The following is an 18,463-nucleotide window of genomic DNA, read 5'->3' as shown; positions in this document are numbered from 1 at the left end:
GCGTCGTTTTGTTTTATTTTATTTTATTTTATTTTTCCTAGAAGGTCCTGCGGTTCTTAAAGAGGCTGCCCTACATTTGCGTTGTCCGTTTCGATTGGACGGTTTACCCAGGGGCAGCGGCATCTGTCCTGGAAGAGCCAAGCAGTGTCAGGATGATTTAAAAAAAAAAAAAAAAGTTTGCCATTCGGTGAAAGGGGAGTAAAAACCATCCCTCTAGTCCTGACAGTTTTAACTGTTGTCACAAATCTCTCAAGTATCTTGTTAAATTCTCCCAAGCTCGCTCGCTGAGAGTATCAGTCGCGAAGCCAATACATGCCGCTACAGAGTCGGTCGTAATCAGGGAGCTGTTCAAGAGGCCCTGGAATAAGAAAAAAGGAAGCATATTACTAGGTATCAAAGCTTGCAAAATGTGGTGCGGTGGCCTAGGAAGTGGAACTCTTTCCTCACAATCACAAGGGTGTGAGTTCGATCCTAGGTAAAGGCAGATATTTCTCTCTCTGGGCACAATGAGAATATATCTGCTGAACAAAACTCTGCACTTGCAACAGGAAAGGCATCCGGCCAGTAAACACTCAGCTCCATTCAGTTGCTCAAGATTCCACCCCGCAAGGGATTATGGGGTCTTTAAAAGAAAATGATGAAAGCTTGCAAAATGTTTAAAAAACAAAGTTAATTAACTACAGGCATTCCTCGACTTACAACATTCATTTAGTGACCGTTCAAAGTGACAGCACTGAAAAATGGGACTAATGACCCGTTTTTCACTGTCACTTTTGTAGCATCCCCATAATCACATGATCAAAATTCATGACTCAGATTTATGACAGTCGCAGTGTCCCGAGGTCACGTGATCCCCTTTTGCGACCTTCCAACGAGCAAAGTCAACAAGGAAGTCAGATTCACTTAACCTGGTGACTAATGTATCAGCTGCAGTGATTCACATAACGACGGTGGCAAGGAAGGCTGTAATATGGGGCAAAACTCAATAAAATGTCTTGCTTAGCAACAGAAATTTGTGGTTCAAGTATCATAAGTCGAGGACTGCCTATGCATATAAAGTGCTTACCGACTGCTGCAACTGCGGGACGCTTATTATAGATGTACTTTGTACACACTTCCTTGATTGTCTGAGCATCAACGGCCTGAAATAGGAAAATAAGAGTGGTTTTTGAACAAAAATTTAAAGTGCAATTGAACAGCCTACAGCCTGTCAACTACAGCCCATCAACTTCAATTTTTATACAGATGAAAGGTCAAAACTTTGACAGAAGGAAAATTACAACTGTGGCCCACTACACAAACTAAGACGGGGAAACTAGGAGAAGGAAGATATGTGAGGTAAATTCGTCGCCTTGAGTTGTTTGTAAAAAATAAAAGTAGGATACAAGCTTTTACAGAAGGGAAATTTACAATTGTGTCATGCTACACAAACTAAGAATTGTGTCACACCCCACAAACTAAAGGGTTGATAATGCTGGTAAAGCATCTATCTCACAGGATTGTTGTTGTGGGGAGACTTGGAGGAGGAAGGTGTGTTGGATACGTTCGCCGCCTTACTGGTAAAAGTAATAAAGGCAGGCGATAAGTAAACAAATAAAAATAAAACAATTTTAAGATTTCCCTTCAGACCGTGGGAAGTCTCCCAATGCAAAGATTTACACCTAACATGGCCGGTACAATTGGACAGATTTATGAACGCACAAATCGAAACATCCCTTACTTCAATTCTTGCTTCGAGTTCGGGAATTGGGATGCGGCGATTGTAGCACAACATTTGCCGTCCGATGTCTTCACAAATAGGAGTGGAACCTAAGATTACAGATGCTTAGCATGCCTGTAAATGAATTTTAAAAGCACGGGGGGAGGTGGGGGAGAGAAAATAAACCCCAAACAGTGGGATTCTACTGGTTCAGAACGGTTCTATAGAACCGGTTGTTATGATTCTGCGCAGTTCGGAGAACGGCAAATCGTGCCCCTGGCTGGCCCCTCCCCTCCCTGCCCAGTACTTATTGCGTATGCACAACATTGTGCGCATGCTCGACATCGCTGACTGTGTTCTTCCCCACCCAGTCACTCCTTAAGGTATTTCTTTTCATTTTTTCCCCTCCCAACGACCAGCTGTTCCTATGACCAGCTGTTCCTATGATCAGCTGTTCCAGGATTCCCCTTGCTTACTTACTGCTTCCTCCAAGAGGCTTCCTTGAGGCCCAGGAGGGCAAAAAATGGAGAAGGGGGGCTCAGCTCCCCCACCAGCCCCCACTCCATTTTTTGCCTTCCTGGGCACAAGGGAAGCTTCCTGGAAGCAAAAATGCCCCTCCCAGGAGCAGAAGGCCCCAAAATGGAGCGTGGGGGGGGTGCTGTGTGCCCCCCGCTTCATTTTTTTCCTCTCTGAGCGCCAGGGAAGCCTTCTGTGAACAATAACGTCCCCCCAGGAGGTTTCCTGAGGCCCCCAAAATGGGGGAGGGGGGGTTTCTACCAAAAAGAAGCCACACCCACCCAGTCACATGGCCACGCCCACTTAGTCATGCCCACAGAACCGGTTGTTACAAAATTTGAATCCCACCCCTGACCCCAGCCAACTATAGTTCATACCGTCTAGTTGTAACAGCATGTTTGTCTTCAGGAGATTCTTCGCACGGGCTACTTCGCTTTCAGAAACACTGGTGCAGAGACGTATCCTGTAAGATAAAAGATGACAAGTGACTGACAGCTGCCATTTCCCTCGGTAGGGTCTGGTTTTGTTTTCCCCCAGGACTATTAAAAAAATTTGTCTGGGATACAGGTAGTCCTCATCTTACAACCCCTAACTTTGAGCCCAACATTTCTCTTGCTAAGTGAAACATTTGCTAAGAGTGCATTTCAGCCCATTTTACGACCTTTCTCCCCGTGGTGGTTAAGTGAATCCCTGCAGTCGTTAAGCTAGTAACACGGGTGATAAGTGAATCAAACTTCCAAAATGGACTTTGCTTATCAGATGATCGTAAAAGGAGATTACATAATCCCAGGGCACTTTGACGGGTTATAAGTGTGAGTCGGTCGCTAAGCATCTTAATTTTTATCAAGTGACCACGGGGACGCTGCGATGATCGTCAGCATGAGAAAGGCTCTAAGTCCATTTTTTTCAGTGCTGTTGCAACTTTGAATGGTCGCTAAGTGAACTCTCGTATGTCGAGGACTACCTGCCTCACTGCAGAGGGGGTGCTTCTTGGTTCCAGCTCAAAAGCAAAGTTACTTTCCTCACCATTCCCTCTGGACATAGTGCATCATATCCTCTAAGGTCGTTCCTTCGCAAACCAGGTAAAGACCCCACAATCCTGTATCCGTGTAGCACGTATTGAAAGACTGGAAGCTGTGACAAAGGTTGCCGTGACACGCAGCTTGGGCGAGCTTGCTGGACAGGTTCTGTTCCAAGAGAGAAGGGAAAATGTTCTGACCAAGACCGTAATTATGCACATGCTTATTTTAAAAACAAGTCTTGTTTTATTGCAACGCTGGGAATTATTTTCATTCCCAGCCGGTGATGAATTTCAAACAGTCCCTGAAGATAAGCACCCACCTTTCTTTCCTGTGAAGTGCTGCCAATAACAAAAGTGTCCAATGAACTGGAAAAAATCCAACTGAAGCACAAAGAGCTTCAACAATTTCTTGAACCGAACAAATGACTTTGCCTCCTGCAAAGGTTTTGTCATCTTTGCCTGTCTTTTATACCTTATGGGAGGGGCAATCGCCTCCCAACCTTATTCCTGAGTCGCCCCTTTTGGCTCAGCTGTTCTTGCCTTCTAGCAGCTCTGCGCTGGGAACAGGCTCCCCTTGTTCCTCTGCATCGCTGCTGCTAACTCCGGAGGCTCTGGAGGCAGCACGCAACTCCCAGATAGTCCTGGCCCCATCTCTGCCTAGGACGCAGGACCCCTCATCCACGTCCTCCCCCATCTCCTGGACTGATCCCCTTTCTTCTCCCTGTCCGATTCCACTGCTGTCTGCACAGGCTGCTGGAGAACCACAACAGAAAACAGGCTTGTCAACGCTCTTTAGAGCAGGGTTGTCAAACTCAAGGCCCAGCGGCCAGATCTCACCCATGGGGTGCTTAGATCTGGGCCGTGGGGCTGCCCTGGAAAAAGTGAAGGACTGGCCCGTGGTGCCTCTGCCAGCGCAAAAGGAGCTCGGGGAGACCACGTGTGGCCTTCCTGAGTTCCATTTTCGCTGGCAGAAAGCTGCAGGAGGCCGTTGCGACCAAAAATGGAGCCCGGGGAGGAGGCGTCTGTCATGGCTGAAAATGGAGCCTTGATGGTTGACATTGAACTGGCCGTGCCCTCCCTCCCAGCCAGCCCCCTGAGGTCAAGCCTAACCCTGATGCGGCTCTCAATGAAATCGAGTTTGAGACACTCCTGCCTTAGAGCTTAGAAAACTGTAATTATAAGCCCACTCAAGCCCAAATGAGGTAATTAGTTTGGCAGGGCGGGAGCAAGAATCCCAGCAAAACTCAGCATGGTTGGGAAGATGCCAGGAACACAGATAAGCAAAGTCAACAACACAGGATAAACTCACGTTTCCTCCCAGCAGCTGCCGCAGTCAGCATGCATTTCTTTTAAACTCTCATTCCCAGGTGTGGCTAATGAAGGGAATCAGGGCCCTTTCCTCCCACATAAGTCACGCAACCCACATTGCTCCCTTCCTCCCTGCGTGCCCTAGGATGAAGAGGGGGTGGGCTTGGGTCTTCCTCTGAACTCCCTCTCCCTTTTTCTACCTCTCCCCTTCCCATTCCCTGTCAGCTTTTCTTCTTCCTCCTTGGATTCGGACTCCGACAGTTCATGTCAAATTCATTTTTATATGTCTTGGAATTAAATTTCTTAAACCAGGCTAATGTTTTACTGGTAACCACCCAAGTAACGAAGCACAAATTCTTTAAAATTGCCCAGTAAGCTCAGTGCCAACTCACCATTCCTCCGCCGAAAGAACGATCCCAGTTGCCAATGAGTGTGTTTGCCACCATCAGAGGAATGGTGTCTGGGTGACACCAGCCAGCTGCTTCCACCGCAATGGCCAGGTGGACCAAAGGCATTTTATCATCTCGCACTCGGATCTGATCAATCAGGACACACGAATGCCATGAACAAAGCGGCCCAGAGAAATTAACCTAATAGCCATCCCAAAAACTTTTCCCAATCGAATGAATATTAAAACTTGCAATTTGGTCCCAATAAATCAAGTAGTAATCCACAAACCCCGGTGGGAGACCTCCAAGAGAAAACAGATCTATAAAAGCTGATGCTCAATCTCCAATGAAGTTAAAAATGTAATAAGGTAGGGGTTGGCAGAAAACAACATTCAATGAATTGGAACAAGGAGACTGTGAATTCTAGTTTCCTGCCTCAGGCATGAAAACCAACTGGGTGCCTCTGGGCCAATTAGCACGAAACAGTGAGTTCTAGTCCCACCTCAGGCATGAAAGTCAGTTGGGTGACTCTGGGCCAATCACCAGGAGATGGTGAATTCTTTGGCTTGAAAGGCAGCTGGGTGACTTTGGGTGAATCACCAGGAGACGGTGAGTTCTAGTCCCACCTCAGGCATGAAAGCCAGCTGGGTGACTTTTGGCCAATCACTGTCTCTCAGCCCTATCTCCCCTCACCAGGTTGCTTATTGTGGGGAAAACAGGAAGAGGGAAGTATATTAGGAATGCTCACTGGCTTGAGTTATGTATAAAGTCATAAAGGTAGCTTAAAAACCGAATACATTAAAAACTGAATATAAAAATAATCATCAAAGCAACCCAAGAAACTGAACTAGTAATGCTACACATGTAGTCCAACGGCTCAAACTGCGTTGAAAGAAATAAGCCACTCTCCTCAAACTTCTTGCCAGTTTTCACAGTCAAGCTAAAAGCTCCGCTAACCGAATCTTCTATTATGCTATCAATCATAATTTTTGAGTCTGTTGTGTCTCAGGCCCTGAGTGGTACGGTGGCCTAGACTAGGTGGAGCTGTGAGTTCGATCCTACGTAGAGGCAGGTATTTCTCTTTCTGGGCACACTGAGAATATATCCACTAAACAAAACTCTGCACTGGCAACAGGTAGGGCATCCAGCCACTCAGCTCCATTCAGTTGCCCAGACTCTATCACGCAAAGGATTTGCGGGTCATTAAAAGAAGAACGAAGATGTGCCTCGGGCCCCTTTGAGAAGATGAAAAACCTCCACTTACTTCACTGCCAGTGAACTGGCAAGGGGGCAAAACCGGAGCTCCTTCTTTCTTAATGGACGGCAAGCTGCCAAAATGGTATTTCGCCAGCTCAAGCAATTCCTCATGAGCAACTCCTAAATCGATGACATACGGATTAGAACAACATAGACAGATTGCGGGAGGAAGATTTCAAGACTTTTCTGTTTAGAAGCAAAAAATTACAATAACGAATAAAGCAGAATATTTGCAGCTCAGGATTTCAACTGAAGGGTCCTTGATGCTGCCGCGTGAGGTTGGTGGTTGTCTTGCAGACGTTTTCTTACCCAAACTAGGTAACATTGGTGTTACAGTACAATACGGTATTAGTACTGATGATGTTACCTAGCTGTGTAATGAAACGTCTGCAAATAAACCACCAAGCTCAGAGAGCATCAAGGTCCACTTATTATAATAGCTGACTACGCCATACCTTAATTATTTTATCTGTCCAATTCTCCTTGGTCTGGTTCGGGTAGCACCATAACGGTTGCTATATATTTTAAAATCAGTCTTTTTATTTAAGTAAAAGTGAAGATCATGCATCACTGTTACAGAAATGTTTTCCAGTGCGGGCTTGGAATGTTGAACAAAGGGAAAACAATTAATGTCAGAGTATATTCATGAACTGGAATAGAATATAGTACCAAGGTCAGCCAATGAATAGGCATAGCAACTGTCAGCCAATGAGGACTGTTTGGAAACTGAAACTAGAAGGCATGGCTCGATATTAAGCTCTGCAGCTCTGAAGCTATGTTAAGCTCTGAGTCTGTCTATTGAAAATGAAACTGCTTCTCTCCTCTGCTTGCCTGCTGAACTAAAGGGAAACCGATGTCTGTTTCAGAGCTCCTGAGTTGCTGTTCTGCTCTGAACCTGTAACATGTCTGCTTCTCTTTGAGTTTGTTGGAGAAATCTACACCTGGTATTGTAAAATTTACTTTATATGTTTATAAAGAAGTTAAATGAAGCCTCAGCCATCTGTGTTTACTTTTCTGGCGCTGAATTTACGCTGCAATACTCTGAACAATTAATTCCGTATTTATTTCCTTTTGTTACTTTATACCCGTGTTCCCCCCCAAAATAAGACCCTGCGTTATATACTTTTTGCCACCAAAAAAGGCACCAGTCTTATTTTCGGAGTGGAAGTCTGACTAACCTCACTTGCACGTGTTGCCCCTGGCTTCTTTTTCGCTGACAGAGGCCTTCAGGAACTTCTTCTGCAGCCAGCAAGGCTTTATTGAAGGCCTCTGCAGCCAATAATAGAGTTCCAGATCGATCCAGAACTTTGTTATCAGAGGCCTTCAGGAAAGCCTTGCTGGCTACAGAAGAAATGGGCCGGCAAGGCAGGTGGTGGGGCATGCAAGGCCTGGCTACCACTGTCCAAAGGTAAGCAGTAGGGCAGCTGCACCCCCCTCATCCCCACCCTCGCTTAATTTTTACCCATCCACTCTCGAGTGGGCAGGATCTTAATTAGGGTTCAATTAGTTGCCACTAACCACAATTTAAACCACTTTCTCTGGTACAAGCTCTCACTGGATTTCTCTTCTCTCTAAGCTTTCCAGTCACTCTGACCTGGGCCCATAACCTGTCAGAGCATTTGCAGTGTGACTACTATTATGAAGCAAACCCAGGAGCAAAACACAGCACAGAGGCTTAGACATTTAACAGTGGTTTATCTATAAGATATATACAGAAACATACGTGGTAGGCAAATACCTGACAAGCAATCAATCTTCTTAACTCTACACAGAGAATTCTGCAATGGATACAGTACACAAGGAGAGAAAACGTGCCCTCTAATGGCTGCCTTTATATAAACACCTCTTAAAGAGGTAAAACTTCTGTGGACCCATACATAGTCTTAACAAGGCAATACCAATGCTGATTCATCCTCATTGCATCAGCCTTACATTGCATCAGCCTTACAGCAACTGGTCAGCTCTTAAATCTCCATTCCTTAATATATTTTGGGGGTAGGGCTTATATTGGGCACACATATGTAAAAATCAGGCTAGGACTTACTTTCAGAGTAGGTTGTATTTTCGGGGAAACAGGGTAATCAATCACCCATATTTAATCCTTGTTCCCTGCTAAGGGCCAAGAGCTCCGGAGTATTGGGTCTTAGGCATTTTGGGGAAAAAAAGAAACTAAGAATGATGCTAAGCAGCAGGGAAAAGAAACCTAAAATAAATCATGCTTATATTTACAGACCAACAGCACTGTGTCACACCAACCTCCCGCAGATGCCAGGACAATTCTCGGTCCTTTGTAATGCGTTGTTATATATTCCACCAAATCATTGCGGTTAATGGACCTAAAACAGGAGTGAAACCAAGGAATGAAAAAAACAATATCAGCCAAGAAACAAAAAGAGCAAAAACACTACTATAAATACAGGTAGTGCTCAACTTATAACAACTCATTTAGTGACCATTTGTGGTGACCCTGGGTGTGGCACAAAGGCAACACAGTCAGATAATCAGTAGGAGTCCCTTTATTAGCTCCAACTTTGCCCCCAATGTCCTGGTTACCTTCTGGACTGGAGAAAAACTCTCCCAGGAACAGCCCTTGACTACAACAAATCAAGTCCAACACAAACTGTAATTATAAGCCCACTCAAGCCCAAATGAGGTAATTAGTTTGGCAGGGCAGGAGCAAGAATTCCAGCAAAACTCAGCATGGTTGGGAAGATGCCAGGAACACAGATAAGCAAAGTCAACACAGGATAAACTCACGTTTCCTCCCAGCAACTGCCGCAGTCAGCATTCATTTCTTTTAAACTCTCATTCCCAGGTGTGGCTAATGAAGGGAATCAGGGCCCTTTCCTCCCCCATAAGCCACGCAACCCATGTTGCTCCCTTCTCCGTTCCTCCCTGCATGCCCTAAGATGAAGAGGGGGTGGGCCTGGGTCTTCCTCTGAACTCTCTCTCCCTTGTTCTATCTCTCTCCTGCTCTGCCCAGCCAGACTTTGCCCTTCCCCAGTTTCCTCCACAGCCAATGGAGCCACACTCCCACTCTCTGTCATCTGTTTGGCTTCCTCCTCAGATTCAGACTCCGACACCATTCGAAGTTACAACAATACTGAAAAAAAGTGACTTAGGACCATTTTTTACATTTATGATTGTTGCAACATCCCCATGGTTACATGATCAAAATCCAGGCGCTTGGCAACTGATTCATATTTATGACGGTCACATGATCCCCTTTGGTGATCTTCTAACAAAGCCAAGTCAATGGGGGAAGCGGGATTCACTTAACAACCGGGTTACTAACTTAGTAACGGCAGCAATTCACTTAATAGCCGTGGCCAGAAAAGTCGTAAAATAGGGCAAAAATTCGCTTCCCAACTGTCTCACTTTAGCAACGTGAATTTGGGGCTCTATTGTGGTCGTTAAGGCGAGGACTACCAGTATGAGTAACCTTCAACTTCCAGGTGTAATTGAGCCTGGAATTACAGCCGTACAGCTTGCCATTAAGTAGATCACCATGTGACTCTTTTGGGTCAATTTTATGAGCTTTTTTTTGTGGCGGTTGTTAACAACAAATCCATTGTCTGCAAAAGGGCATTTTTGGCCGGAAAACAGAAGTAAATGCCACTTTCTGGCAAAAACCATAGTATATTGAGCAATCACTAAACAAATCATTGTAATTCGAGGACCACACGTAAAATATATACAGTTTTTTTCAAGCCTGACTTTTGATCACCTCTTGAATATATCCTGGTCATTTTCATGAGAGAAATGTCTAAACGACTGTCTTTGGTGATATTTCATTTTCCCGATCTGTAGTGCTGAAGGATTTCCTTGTGGTCTCCCATCCAAGTGTTAACCATGTCTGACTCTGCTTAACTAAATTATTTGAGCTCAGCCAAGGTCAGCAAGGCTGGGTAGACAAGTCGCTGCCCATAAGTTCTACTGTTGAAGAGTGTAACACACAAGCCCAAATGACTAAGCAAACGTATAACCCTGTTGAAAAACTACAAACCACCTTTAAGCCAGCTTGTAAGGTTTTACCTCAGGGGTGTCAAAACTGGATTCCTTCGAGGGCCGGATCAGCATTGTACTTCTTCTCTGTGGGCCGGCCAGGGGAGGAGACAGAATGGACGCCCCCTGCATGGCCCCTTCTGGCACTGTCTCTGCGCCCCGTTTTGGCCAGCAGAGTGTTGCAGGAGGCCATCCAGGCCAAAAATGGGGCATGGAGGGGCCGTGAGCCAGTCCTTTGCAATTTCCAGGCCAGCCCCCGCAGGCCAGATTTAAGAACCCCACGGGCCTCGAGTTTAACACCCCCAGCTTACATTGTCATTTACTTTGGCACAAGCACCATCAAATTAAAAAATGGAATATAGTTTTTAAACCTCAAAATAGCACATCGCGTCCAAAATTCAAAGCGCTACTCTTATATTTTTAAAGCAGTGCTTATTGGCACTTAATGAGATTCTTGTATTCAAACATAAATGATCCAGAAATAGTTAGATGAAAACATGGTGTTTTCATCTAACTATGATTTCCCACTGGAGGATCCAGAATTAGTAAATTCTGCAGACTGCTGATGGTCAGTCTTTGACTTAAGGGACGTGTTGTGGCTCAACAGCAGCCAGCTGAGCTAGCAGCAGACTCAGGACAGTGAGGAGGTTGGGGAGGAACCTGGGCCAATCCTGGAGTCTGAGGAAGACTCTGACGAGGGCTCTGCGTCGGAGGCAGAGGTGGGGCCAGGGCTGTCCAACAGTTATAAGCTGCCTTCAGAGTCAGACATCAGTGAGGCCGAAGAACAGCTGGAGCCTGTTGCCAGAGTGCGCATGCACAGAGCTGCCAGAAGAAGGGAACAGCTGAGGAACAAGGGCCTCAGGTGGACAGTGAATGGCCCTTCCCCTAGAGAATAAAAGAGGAGCGAAAGGGGAGTGGGGCTTTGCAGGAGACAATTAGTTCATTCCGGCATGCTTGCCAAGTAATATCGGCCTGGCTACTCTCCAAGCCTGATAAAGGTCTGTAATTGGATACTGACTTGAAAGACTCTGGGCAACGATGTTGTTGGAGAGGAAATTCATTGTAATGTAAATAAAACGGATTTATTGCGATGAGGACTCGGCTTCGTGCTGTTGGGGAAGCCTAGGTCAAAACAGGACAGGAGGCTGAGAGTGTGAGACCTACTTAATGTTCTCGGTGGGTCCTAAGATCGTCCGTCCCAGGGCTGTGTTTTGGTAAGCAGTGGCGTGAAGGTAATCAAAGACCACTTCCTGTAGGTTGGTCTCTACTTCCTGCATTTCCCGAAGGATCACCCCTCGTTCCCGCTCGATCTCGGCTTCCCCCAAGGTGCTGTTCTGTATGATGTCGGCAAGAATCTCGACCGCTGAAGTCAAAAAACAGACGGAATAATCGTACATACATATGAAATACAAAAAAAAAATGCCATTTAATTTTAATAAGCTTTCTAAGGGCCTTTTTCATTGGGAGAATTATTAAATATAGGCAGTTCGCCTAGTGACTTTTCGAAGTTACAACGGCACTGAAAAAAAGCGACGTATGACTGTTTTTCACACTTATAGCGGTTGAAGCATCCCCATGGTCACGTGATCAAAATTCAGACGCTTGGCAACTGACTCATAGTTATGATGGTTACGGCATCCCGGGGTCATGTGATCCCCTTTGGCAGTTTTATCCATCTATCGGGTCTTTCCAAGGATCTGGGATAGGCAGATCTGGAAGTCTGATGGTATTAAAGATTATCATCGTAGGATGTAAGCTGTTCCGAGCAAACCTGCTTTTTGCAATTGACCGATGGGGAATTTTGTCAATGCCGACGGTGTTCAAGGGGTACTTGAGCTTTTTTGGCATTGCACACGAGGTGCCTATTACTATTCATGCTATCTTTGCTTTATTTACTTTTATTAAATTTACAGGTGGTCCTCAACGTACGACCACAATTGAGCGCAAAATTGAAGTTGCTAAGTGAGATGTTTGTTCGGAGAGTTTCACCCCGTTATACGACTTTTCTTGCCACATTAAGTGAATCGCTGAAGTTGTTAAATTAATCACAGGGTTGTTCAGTCAATCTGGCTTCCCCATTGACTTTGCTTGTCAGAAGGTAGCAACATGGCAATAGCAATAGCACTTAAGACTTATATACTGCTTCATAGCCGTCTCTAAGCGGTTTACAGAGTCAGCCTATTGCCCTCAACAATCTGGATCCTCATTTTACCGACCTTGGAAGGATGGAAGGCGGAGTCAACCTGGTGAGAATCGAACCGCCGAACTGCTGGCAGTCAGCACTAACCACTGTGCCACCACTGTACCCTCTTAAAGTGGTCACATGACCCCGGCACACTGCAACCTGTCATAAATGTGAACTTCAGATGCCAAGCACTTGAATTTTGATCATGTGATCGTGGGGAGGCTGCAATGGTCATAAGTCACTTTTTTCAGCACCGTTGCCATTTCGGCCACTAAGCAAACTGTCATTAAGTCGAGGACTACCTGTATTTGCCACCCATTGTGATGACCGGGAGAGGGGGGGGAATACCAAAGAAACACAGTCACAAAAACCCGATGAAGCCCCTTTTATTCCTTCCCTTTGCTTCCAAGCTACAAGCAGTTACAAGGAGGAGGGGAAAAAGCAACACAAACAAGGCAAGATAAGGGCTTGACAACGTCCACAGATAGCAGAACACACACCGGGAAGGACGCCAAACTCAGAGAGGAACAATAAACTAGAGATATTTCCACGCTTTGTTTCCAGCACTCGCCTATATGGATGTCCATCCTTATTCAGTTGTCACAGCTGCAGCCCATGAAGAGGATCAAGGCCCTCTCCTCCCGAGTAGACCACGTCTCTCCCTGATCCTCTCCTCCCTACATGCCGTAGGATGGAGAGGGAGTGGGCCTGGGTCCTCCTCTGCCCTTCCCCAGCCTCCTCCAGAGCCACCCTTCCATTCCCTGTCGGCTGTTCCTCCTCTCCCTCAGAGTCAGTCTCCACCAGGGGCACGACACCCATCCTCGAGGCGACTCTGAGTGGAATGTGCATAAGAAAGCACGGCTAGCATGTAGTCACCCCACATTTAATGTGTGTTTTGACAAGCAGCACATAATAAATAGTAAGAATTTCAGAGCACACAATTATACCTCTTGGCAGATCTTTTGAGAAAGCCTTTGCGTAATACACCGTTTGTTCTCTTGAGGTGTAAGCGTTAAGGTGAGCGCCCATGTTCTCGATCTCCAGCTCCAGGTCCAGCTGAGATCTTTTTTTCGTTCCCTGCGATTGAAGCATCTGCAGTTATTTCAACGGGAGTCGCGATAGGAAAACAATAATAATAAAGGCATTATTGCCTGGGCCTTCCATCTTAAGACCAACGCAGCAGGTGATCTCAAGGGACACTGGAAACCGCCAGCTCCCTCCTAAAATATGTGGCACCTGACCTATTTACAGGAAGCAAAGAGCAGCAGAACAGGTAATACATAAAAATACATAGCAGGTGATTTGAGAAGCTGGGAATTTTGACAGCACTCGCTGAGCCCTTAAACAGATGCCAAAATGGAGGATACTGGCCAAGCACAAAATTTCAATTTGCAATTATCAAAGTGTCCAAACTGCTTTTCCACCGCATCCTTTACCCTTGCAGGATGACGACTACCAGGATTGTTCACATGTTGTGGTAAAAAGTAATACAGTAGAGCTGGAAGGGACCTTGGAGGTCTTCTAGTCCAGCCCCCTGCTCAAGAAGGAGATCTTATAGCAGTGGTGGCTAACCTTTTTGGGCTCTTGTGCCAGAAATTGTGTGCATGCAAGAGCTCGCGTGCTCAAGTGCCAGCACCCAGAAGGCACTGCATGTAGCTCCCCCACGCCCCATGCATGTGCGTGCGATTTCCATCCCCCCGCCACTCCCTTACCTGCACTGCACCTCCCAGCTGATTTTTGGCCCATTTGAGGCCTTTTTTGGCCTGCCAGAGGCTTGAGGGATGCCTCTGCAGGCTTTGCAGGCCGAAAAATGGGCCTGTTTCGTCACTTACGGTATTTCTGGAAATACAGGAAATGATGAAACAGGCCTATTTTTCATCCTGCAAAGCCTGCAGAGGCATCCCTCAAGCCTCTGGCAGGCCAAAAAAGACCCGAAAATCAGCTGGGAGGTGTGCACATGCACAGTGAGGTAAGTTCGCCATCACAGCCCTATACCATCTCAGATAAGCGACTGCCAGTCTCTTCTTAAAAACCTTCAGTGATGGAGCACCCACAACTTCTGCAGGCAAGACCTTCCACTGGTTAATTATCCTCACTGTTAGGAAGTTTCTCCTTAATTCCAGGTTGCCTCTCTCTTTGGATGGTTTCCATCCATTGCTTCTTGTCCTGCCCTCTGGTGCTTTGGAGAATAATTTGACCCCCTTGTTAGGAATATAAGCCACCTAACAGTTATTTGGGTTGGAAATATATAAACCAGGATAGACATTTTAATACTGTCTCTTTAAGAAAATCCTAAAACTGTAATTGGGTGTGGTTTCTCAAATGGCCATAAGATGGAGCCAGAAACCTGGGTTTTTTAGTCTTAGTCTCAGAAGAGTGTGTGTCTCAGTGAGTCTCTGTTTTCCTTCTGTTGGAGAGTATTGCCATTCCTCCATTTTTCCTAATTGACTGATCTTCATGGATTTGATGTAAGTCTGTTACTGAACTGTTTTTGATACTGGACTTTGTTATTGGATTATCCCTGGACTGTACACTGACTGCCTTACCTGTGAATGACTTTGGACTGTGTTTGAACTTTGCTTAAACATTTATGGAAGTAAAAACCTACATTTACTGTACAGTGTATCTGTGTGTATTATTCAACACTTCTCTCATTACGTCTCCCTGTATGCGCTCATTCTCCTAACAAGGAATTACCTCAACACCCCTCTTCTTTGTGGCAACCCCACCAATACTGAAATATTGCTATCATGTCACCCCTAATTCTTCTTTTCTCTAGACTAGCCAGAGCCAAAACCTGCAGCTATTCTTCGTACGGTTTAGTCTCCAGGTTTTTGACCATCTTAGTTGCTCAACTTTGGAAAGTCTCAAATGTTGAGATAGAAGCCACAGTAGTGCCATTAAAGCTCCATCTTTAATGGCACAGAAGCGGGGGCAAAATGCTGACTCTGTAAACCACTGAGAGAGGACTGTAAAAGCACCATGAAGTGGTATGTAAGTCTAGGTGCTATGGCTATTATGTTTTTCATGGCTGCTCTCTGGGCTTTTTGGACCACACCTGACAGACATGTTTAACTACCAATTACTGTTATTCTATGTTTTATCATGCCTTATTTCCTGGATATTCAACACAGACAATTTAACGCTTTTCATTTTTTAAGGAAGCCTCATTGGGCTTCCATACAGCCCAGAAGAATTCTTGTCAAATAACATCAAAATGCTAGAAACTACCTCGGGCTTCGCAATGCATCCGGTCAAAAATCCAAGAAAAGGAATATGATGTTAGGAACTTGCCTTAAAAGCCATGTGCTCCAGGAAGTGAGCCGTCCCATTGTTTTTGTCGTTCTCATATCGGCTTCCAGCATCAATCCAAAGTCCCACCTGATTCAAAAGCACATTTTTTTTTCTTTTTACTAAAACAATAAAATACAGCTGCAATACATGCTGAGGAAACCAGAGGCTGATTTTTGCTTCGGTGGTTAAAATCTTTGTCAAAACAACTAGACACAAAGATAAGTTTTTTTTCCTCCCGTATCATCACTCTGCTGAACACTTAGTTCCCACAGCACTGTCTCGTTTCTCGTCTTTCCTACTATCATTTCATATTGGTTTCTTATGATTTATCAATTGTTGTTTGTAATGTATGATTGTAACTATGATTTATGATTTATGAGCTATTACTTGCTGTTTATATGTTCACTATTAGTTTATGCACCAGAAACAAATTCCTTGTGTATCCAATCACACTTGGACAATAAAGAATTCAATTCAATTCAATTCAATTCAATTCTATTCTATTCTATTCTATTCTATTCTTATTCTTATTCTATTCCTATTCCATCCCAATGTTCCACATTCTGTTCTATTCTAATATTATTCTATATTCTATTCTATTCTACTTTACTCTACTTTCTTATTCCATTCTAATTCTAATTCTAAACAAATTTTAGAATGCTGTAAGAGCATAATTCCTTCCAGATGTGCTATGGAAGCTCGGTGGGACAAGAAGCATCAGGAGATTTAAAAAAAAGAAGAATATAAAGCCCAAACTTTTGTGGACAATTTAGTATTTGTGCTTGAGGAACCGTTAGAATCGGGACCCAACTTAATTAGGAAAATAGAAGAATTTGGAAAAGTGGCAGGTCTTAAAATAAATAAAAATAAGACGAAGATCATAACAAAAAAATCTTACTAAGAAGCAGAACAAAGAACTGGAAGAAAAATTAGAAATGCAAATTGTTAAAAAAGTTAAATATTTAGGAATTTTGCTTACAGCGAAAAGTATATCTATTAAAGAAGATAATTATACAAAATTGTTTACCAAAAAAGAAGCATCAGGAGAAAATGTTCTTTCTGCTAACAGGTCAGTCACTTATGGAATATTTTAGACACACAACTGAACCTGGAATTTTAGACAATATGTCACTGAGGTCCTTAAGCCAGATGCCCGTGTCATCTTGAGAAAGGAGTTTATCGCTGACAATGGTGTAACTTACTGTACATGTTGTAAGTCCAGAATCTTCAGACGCAACCCTCAGGCCATTGTCCAGAATCGAGACTTTTGTTTCGGGGACATTCACAACGATTTGGGATGCTACTTTGGTAGCCCTGTATTGGTTTCTCCCAAGATGGAGGTCCTAGTTTGAGGAGAGAGAAAAGAGGGAGCCATATTGGGAGCCAATATGATAAAAAAGTGCGCAGTGTGGGTTTATTTCAAAGAAATTAAAATCTCGTTTGTTTGTTTTGCATGAGGAAACCAATCTGGGCCCATATTATTTTTGTGAGTGCCACGAAGAGCAAAATAGCGCAAAATCCACATGGAGATTTTGCTTTCAGGAGAGGAGAACATTTTCCCAGTCTCCACAACAGAATAATAGGGCTGATACAGGTTGGTCTTCAACCTTACGACCGCAATTGAGCCCAGAATTTTATGTGGCTAAGCAAGAGAGTTTTTAAAGTGAGTTTCGTCTCGTTTTACGACCTTCCTTGCCACAGTTGTTAAGTGAAGTGGATCACTGTGGTTGTTATGTTAGCAACATGGTTGTTAGGTAAATCTGGTTTCCCAGTTGATTTCGCCGATCAGAAAGTCGCAAAAGAGGACCACATGATCCCAGGACATTGCAACCGTCGTAAATACGAGTCAGTTGCCAAACATGTGAATTTTGATCATTGCAACTGCCGTAAATGTGAAAAACAGCCATGAGTGCTGTTGCAACTTCGAAAAGTCAATAAACGAATGGTTGTAAGTTGAGAACTACCTTATTTAAAAGTGGATTTCTTCAAAGTAATGAATTTGGTAGAACGATTATGGACCTATTAATATCCAAAGTGTTCCTTCACACGAGGACAGACATTTGTATACTAGAACTTTCTGAGGTTTAACATTCAGCCAGTTAAGAATAATGAACTATTACCATTGGCAGATGGTACAGGATAATAAAAACAAGGACAAATAGGCTGAAAAACAGCTTCTATCACAGGACAGTAACTACTGAATTCTACTGTATAGTGCAATATTAATGCAATATCAGGGTTTCAGTTCAATGCATAAAATGTGAAGGAGGTGTGTCTGCATTTATTTTCATAGTCGTAATGTACACTGAAGATGGTATTTAATTTCATTGTACGAGGTGCAATGACAATAAAGTAAACTAAACTAGACTGAAAATTTAAAATGGTGTCTGCGACAAGCTTCTGTTATGAAGGCTGTTTTATTTATTCAACATGTTTTAATCCAACATTTTAACCTAACCAAAATGTTAGGGAGAGTCACTTCGGAAGAGAAACTAGGCCAAGGGTCTTCAAACTTGACAAGATTAAGACTTGTGGACTTCAACTCCCAGAATTCCTGAGCTAACGTGACTGGAGGAAGAATTCTGGGAGTTCAAGTCCACAAGTCTTCAAGCTGCCAAGTTTGTAGGCCCCTGAACTAGGAGATCGGGAGTTCTAGCGCAGCAAGCCTTGGGACCAAAGTCTGCTGAATTACCTTGGGCCAGTCACTCTTGTTCAGCCCCAGGAAGGAGGCAATGGCAAGCCACTTGCAAAATCTTGCCAAGAAAACTGCAGGGATTTGCTCCAGCAAT

General features: G+C 44.3%; 1 protein-coding gene across 1 annotated transcript in view; it reads right to left on the bottom strand.

The window, feature by feature from the left end:
- Window positions 1-6: 6 nt before the first annotated feature.
- PMPCB (peptidase, mitochondrial processing subunit beta) overlaps window positions 7-18,463 on the bottom strand; it is a 19,523-nt gene continuing 1,066 nt past the window's right edge. The window contains exons 2-13 of the mRNA XM_026701699.2: window positions 16,877-17,017; window positions 15,675-15,761; window positions 13,328-13,457; window positions 11,360-11,558; window positions 8,447-8,526; window positions 6,198-6,310; window positions 4,937-5,080; window positions 3,242-3,402; window positions 2,593-2,678; window positions 1,721-1,809; window positions 1,067-1,142; window positions 7-358 (exon numbers count right to left, since the gene is read on the bottom strand). Coding sequence (XP_026557484.1) covers window positions 294-358; window positions 1,067-1,142; window positions 1,721-1,809; window positions 2,593-2,678; window positions 3,242-3,402; window positions 4,937-5,080; window positions 6,198-6,310; window positions 8,447-8,526; window positions 11,360-11,558; window positions 13,328-13,457; window positions 15,675-15,761; window positions 16,877-17,017 — 1,371 coding nt within the window. The 3' untranslated portion in view covers window positions 7-293. The remainder of the gene's footprint in view (window positions 359-1,066; window positions 1,143-1,720; window positions 1,810-2,592; window positions 2,679-3,241; window positions 3,403-4,936; window positions 5,081-6,197; window positions 6,311-8,446; window positions 8,527-11,359; window positions 11,559-13,327; window positions 13,458-15,674; window positions 15,762-16,876; window positions 17,018-18,463) is intronic.

This window comes from Pseudonaja textilis, chromosome 5 (assembly GCF_049901715.1).
Source record: "Pseudonaja textilis isolate UNSWEBS1 chromosome 5, rPseTex1.2, whole genome shotgun sequence".
Lineage (NCBI taxonomy): Eukaryota > Metazoa > Chordata > Lepidosauria > Squamata > Elapidae > Pseudonaja > Pseudonaja textilis.
Note: the sequence above shows the minus strand (reverse complement) of the source record. Positions and strands in the feature narration are given on the sequence as shown.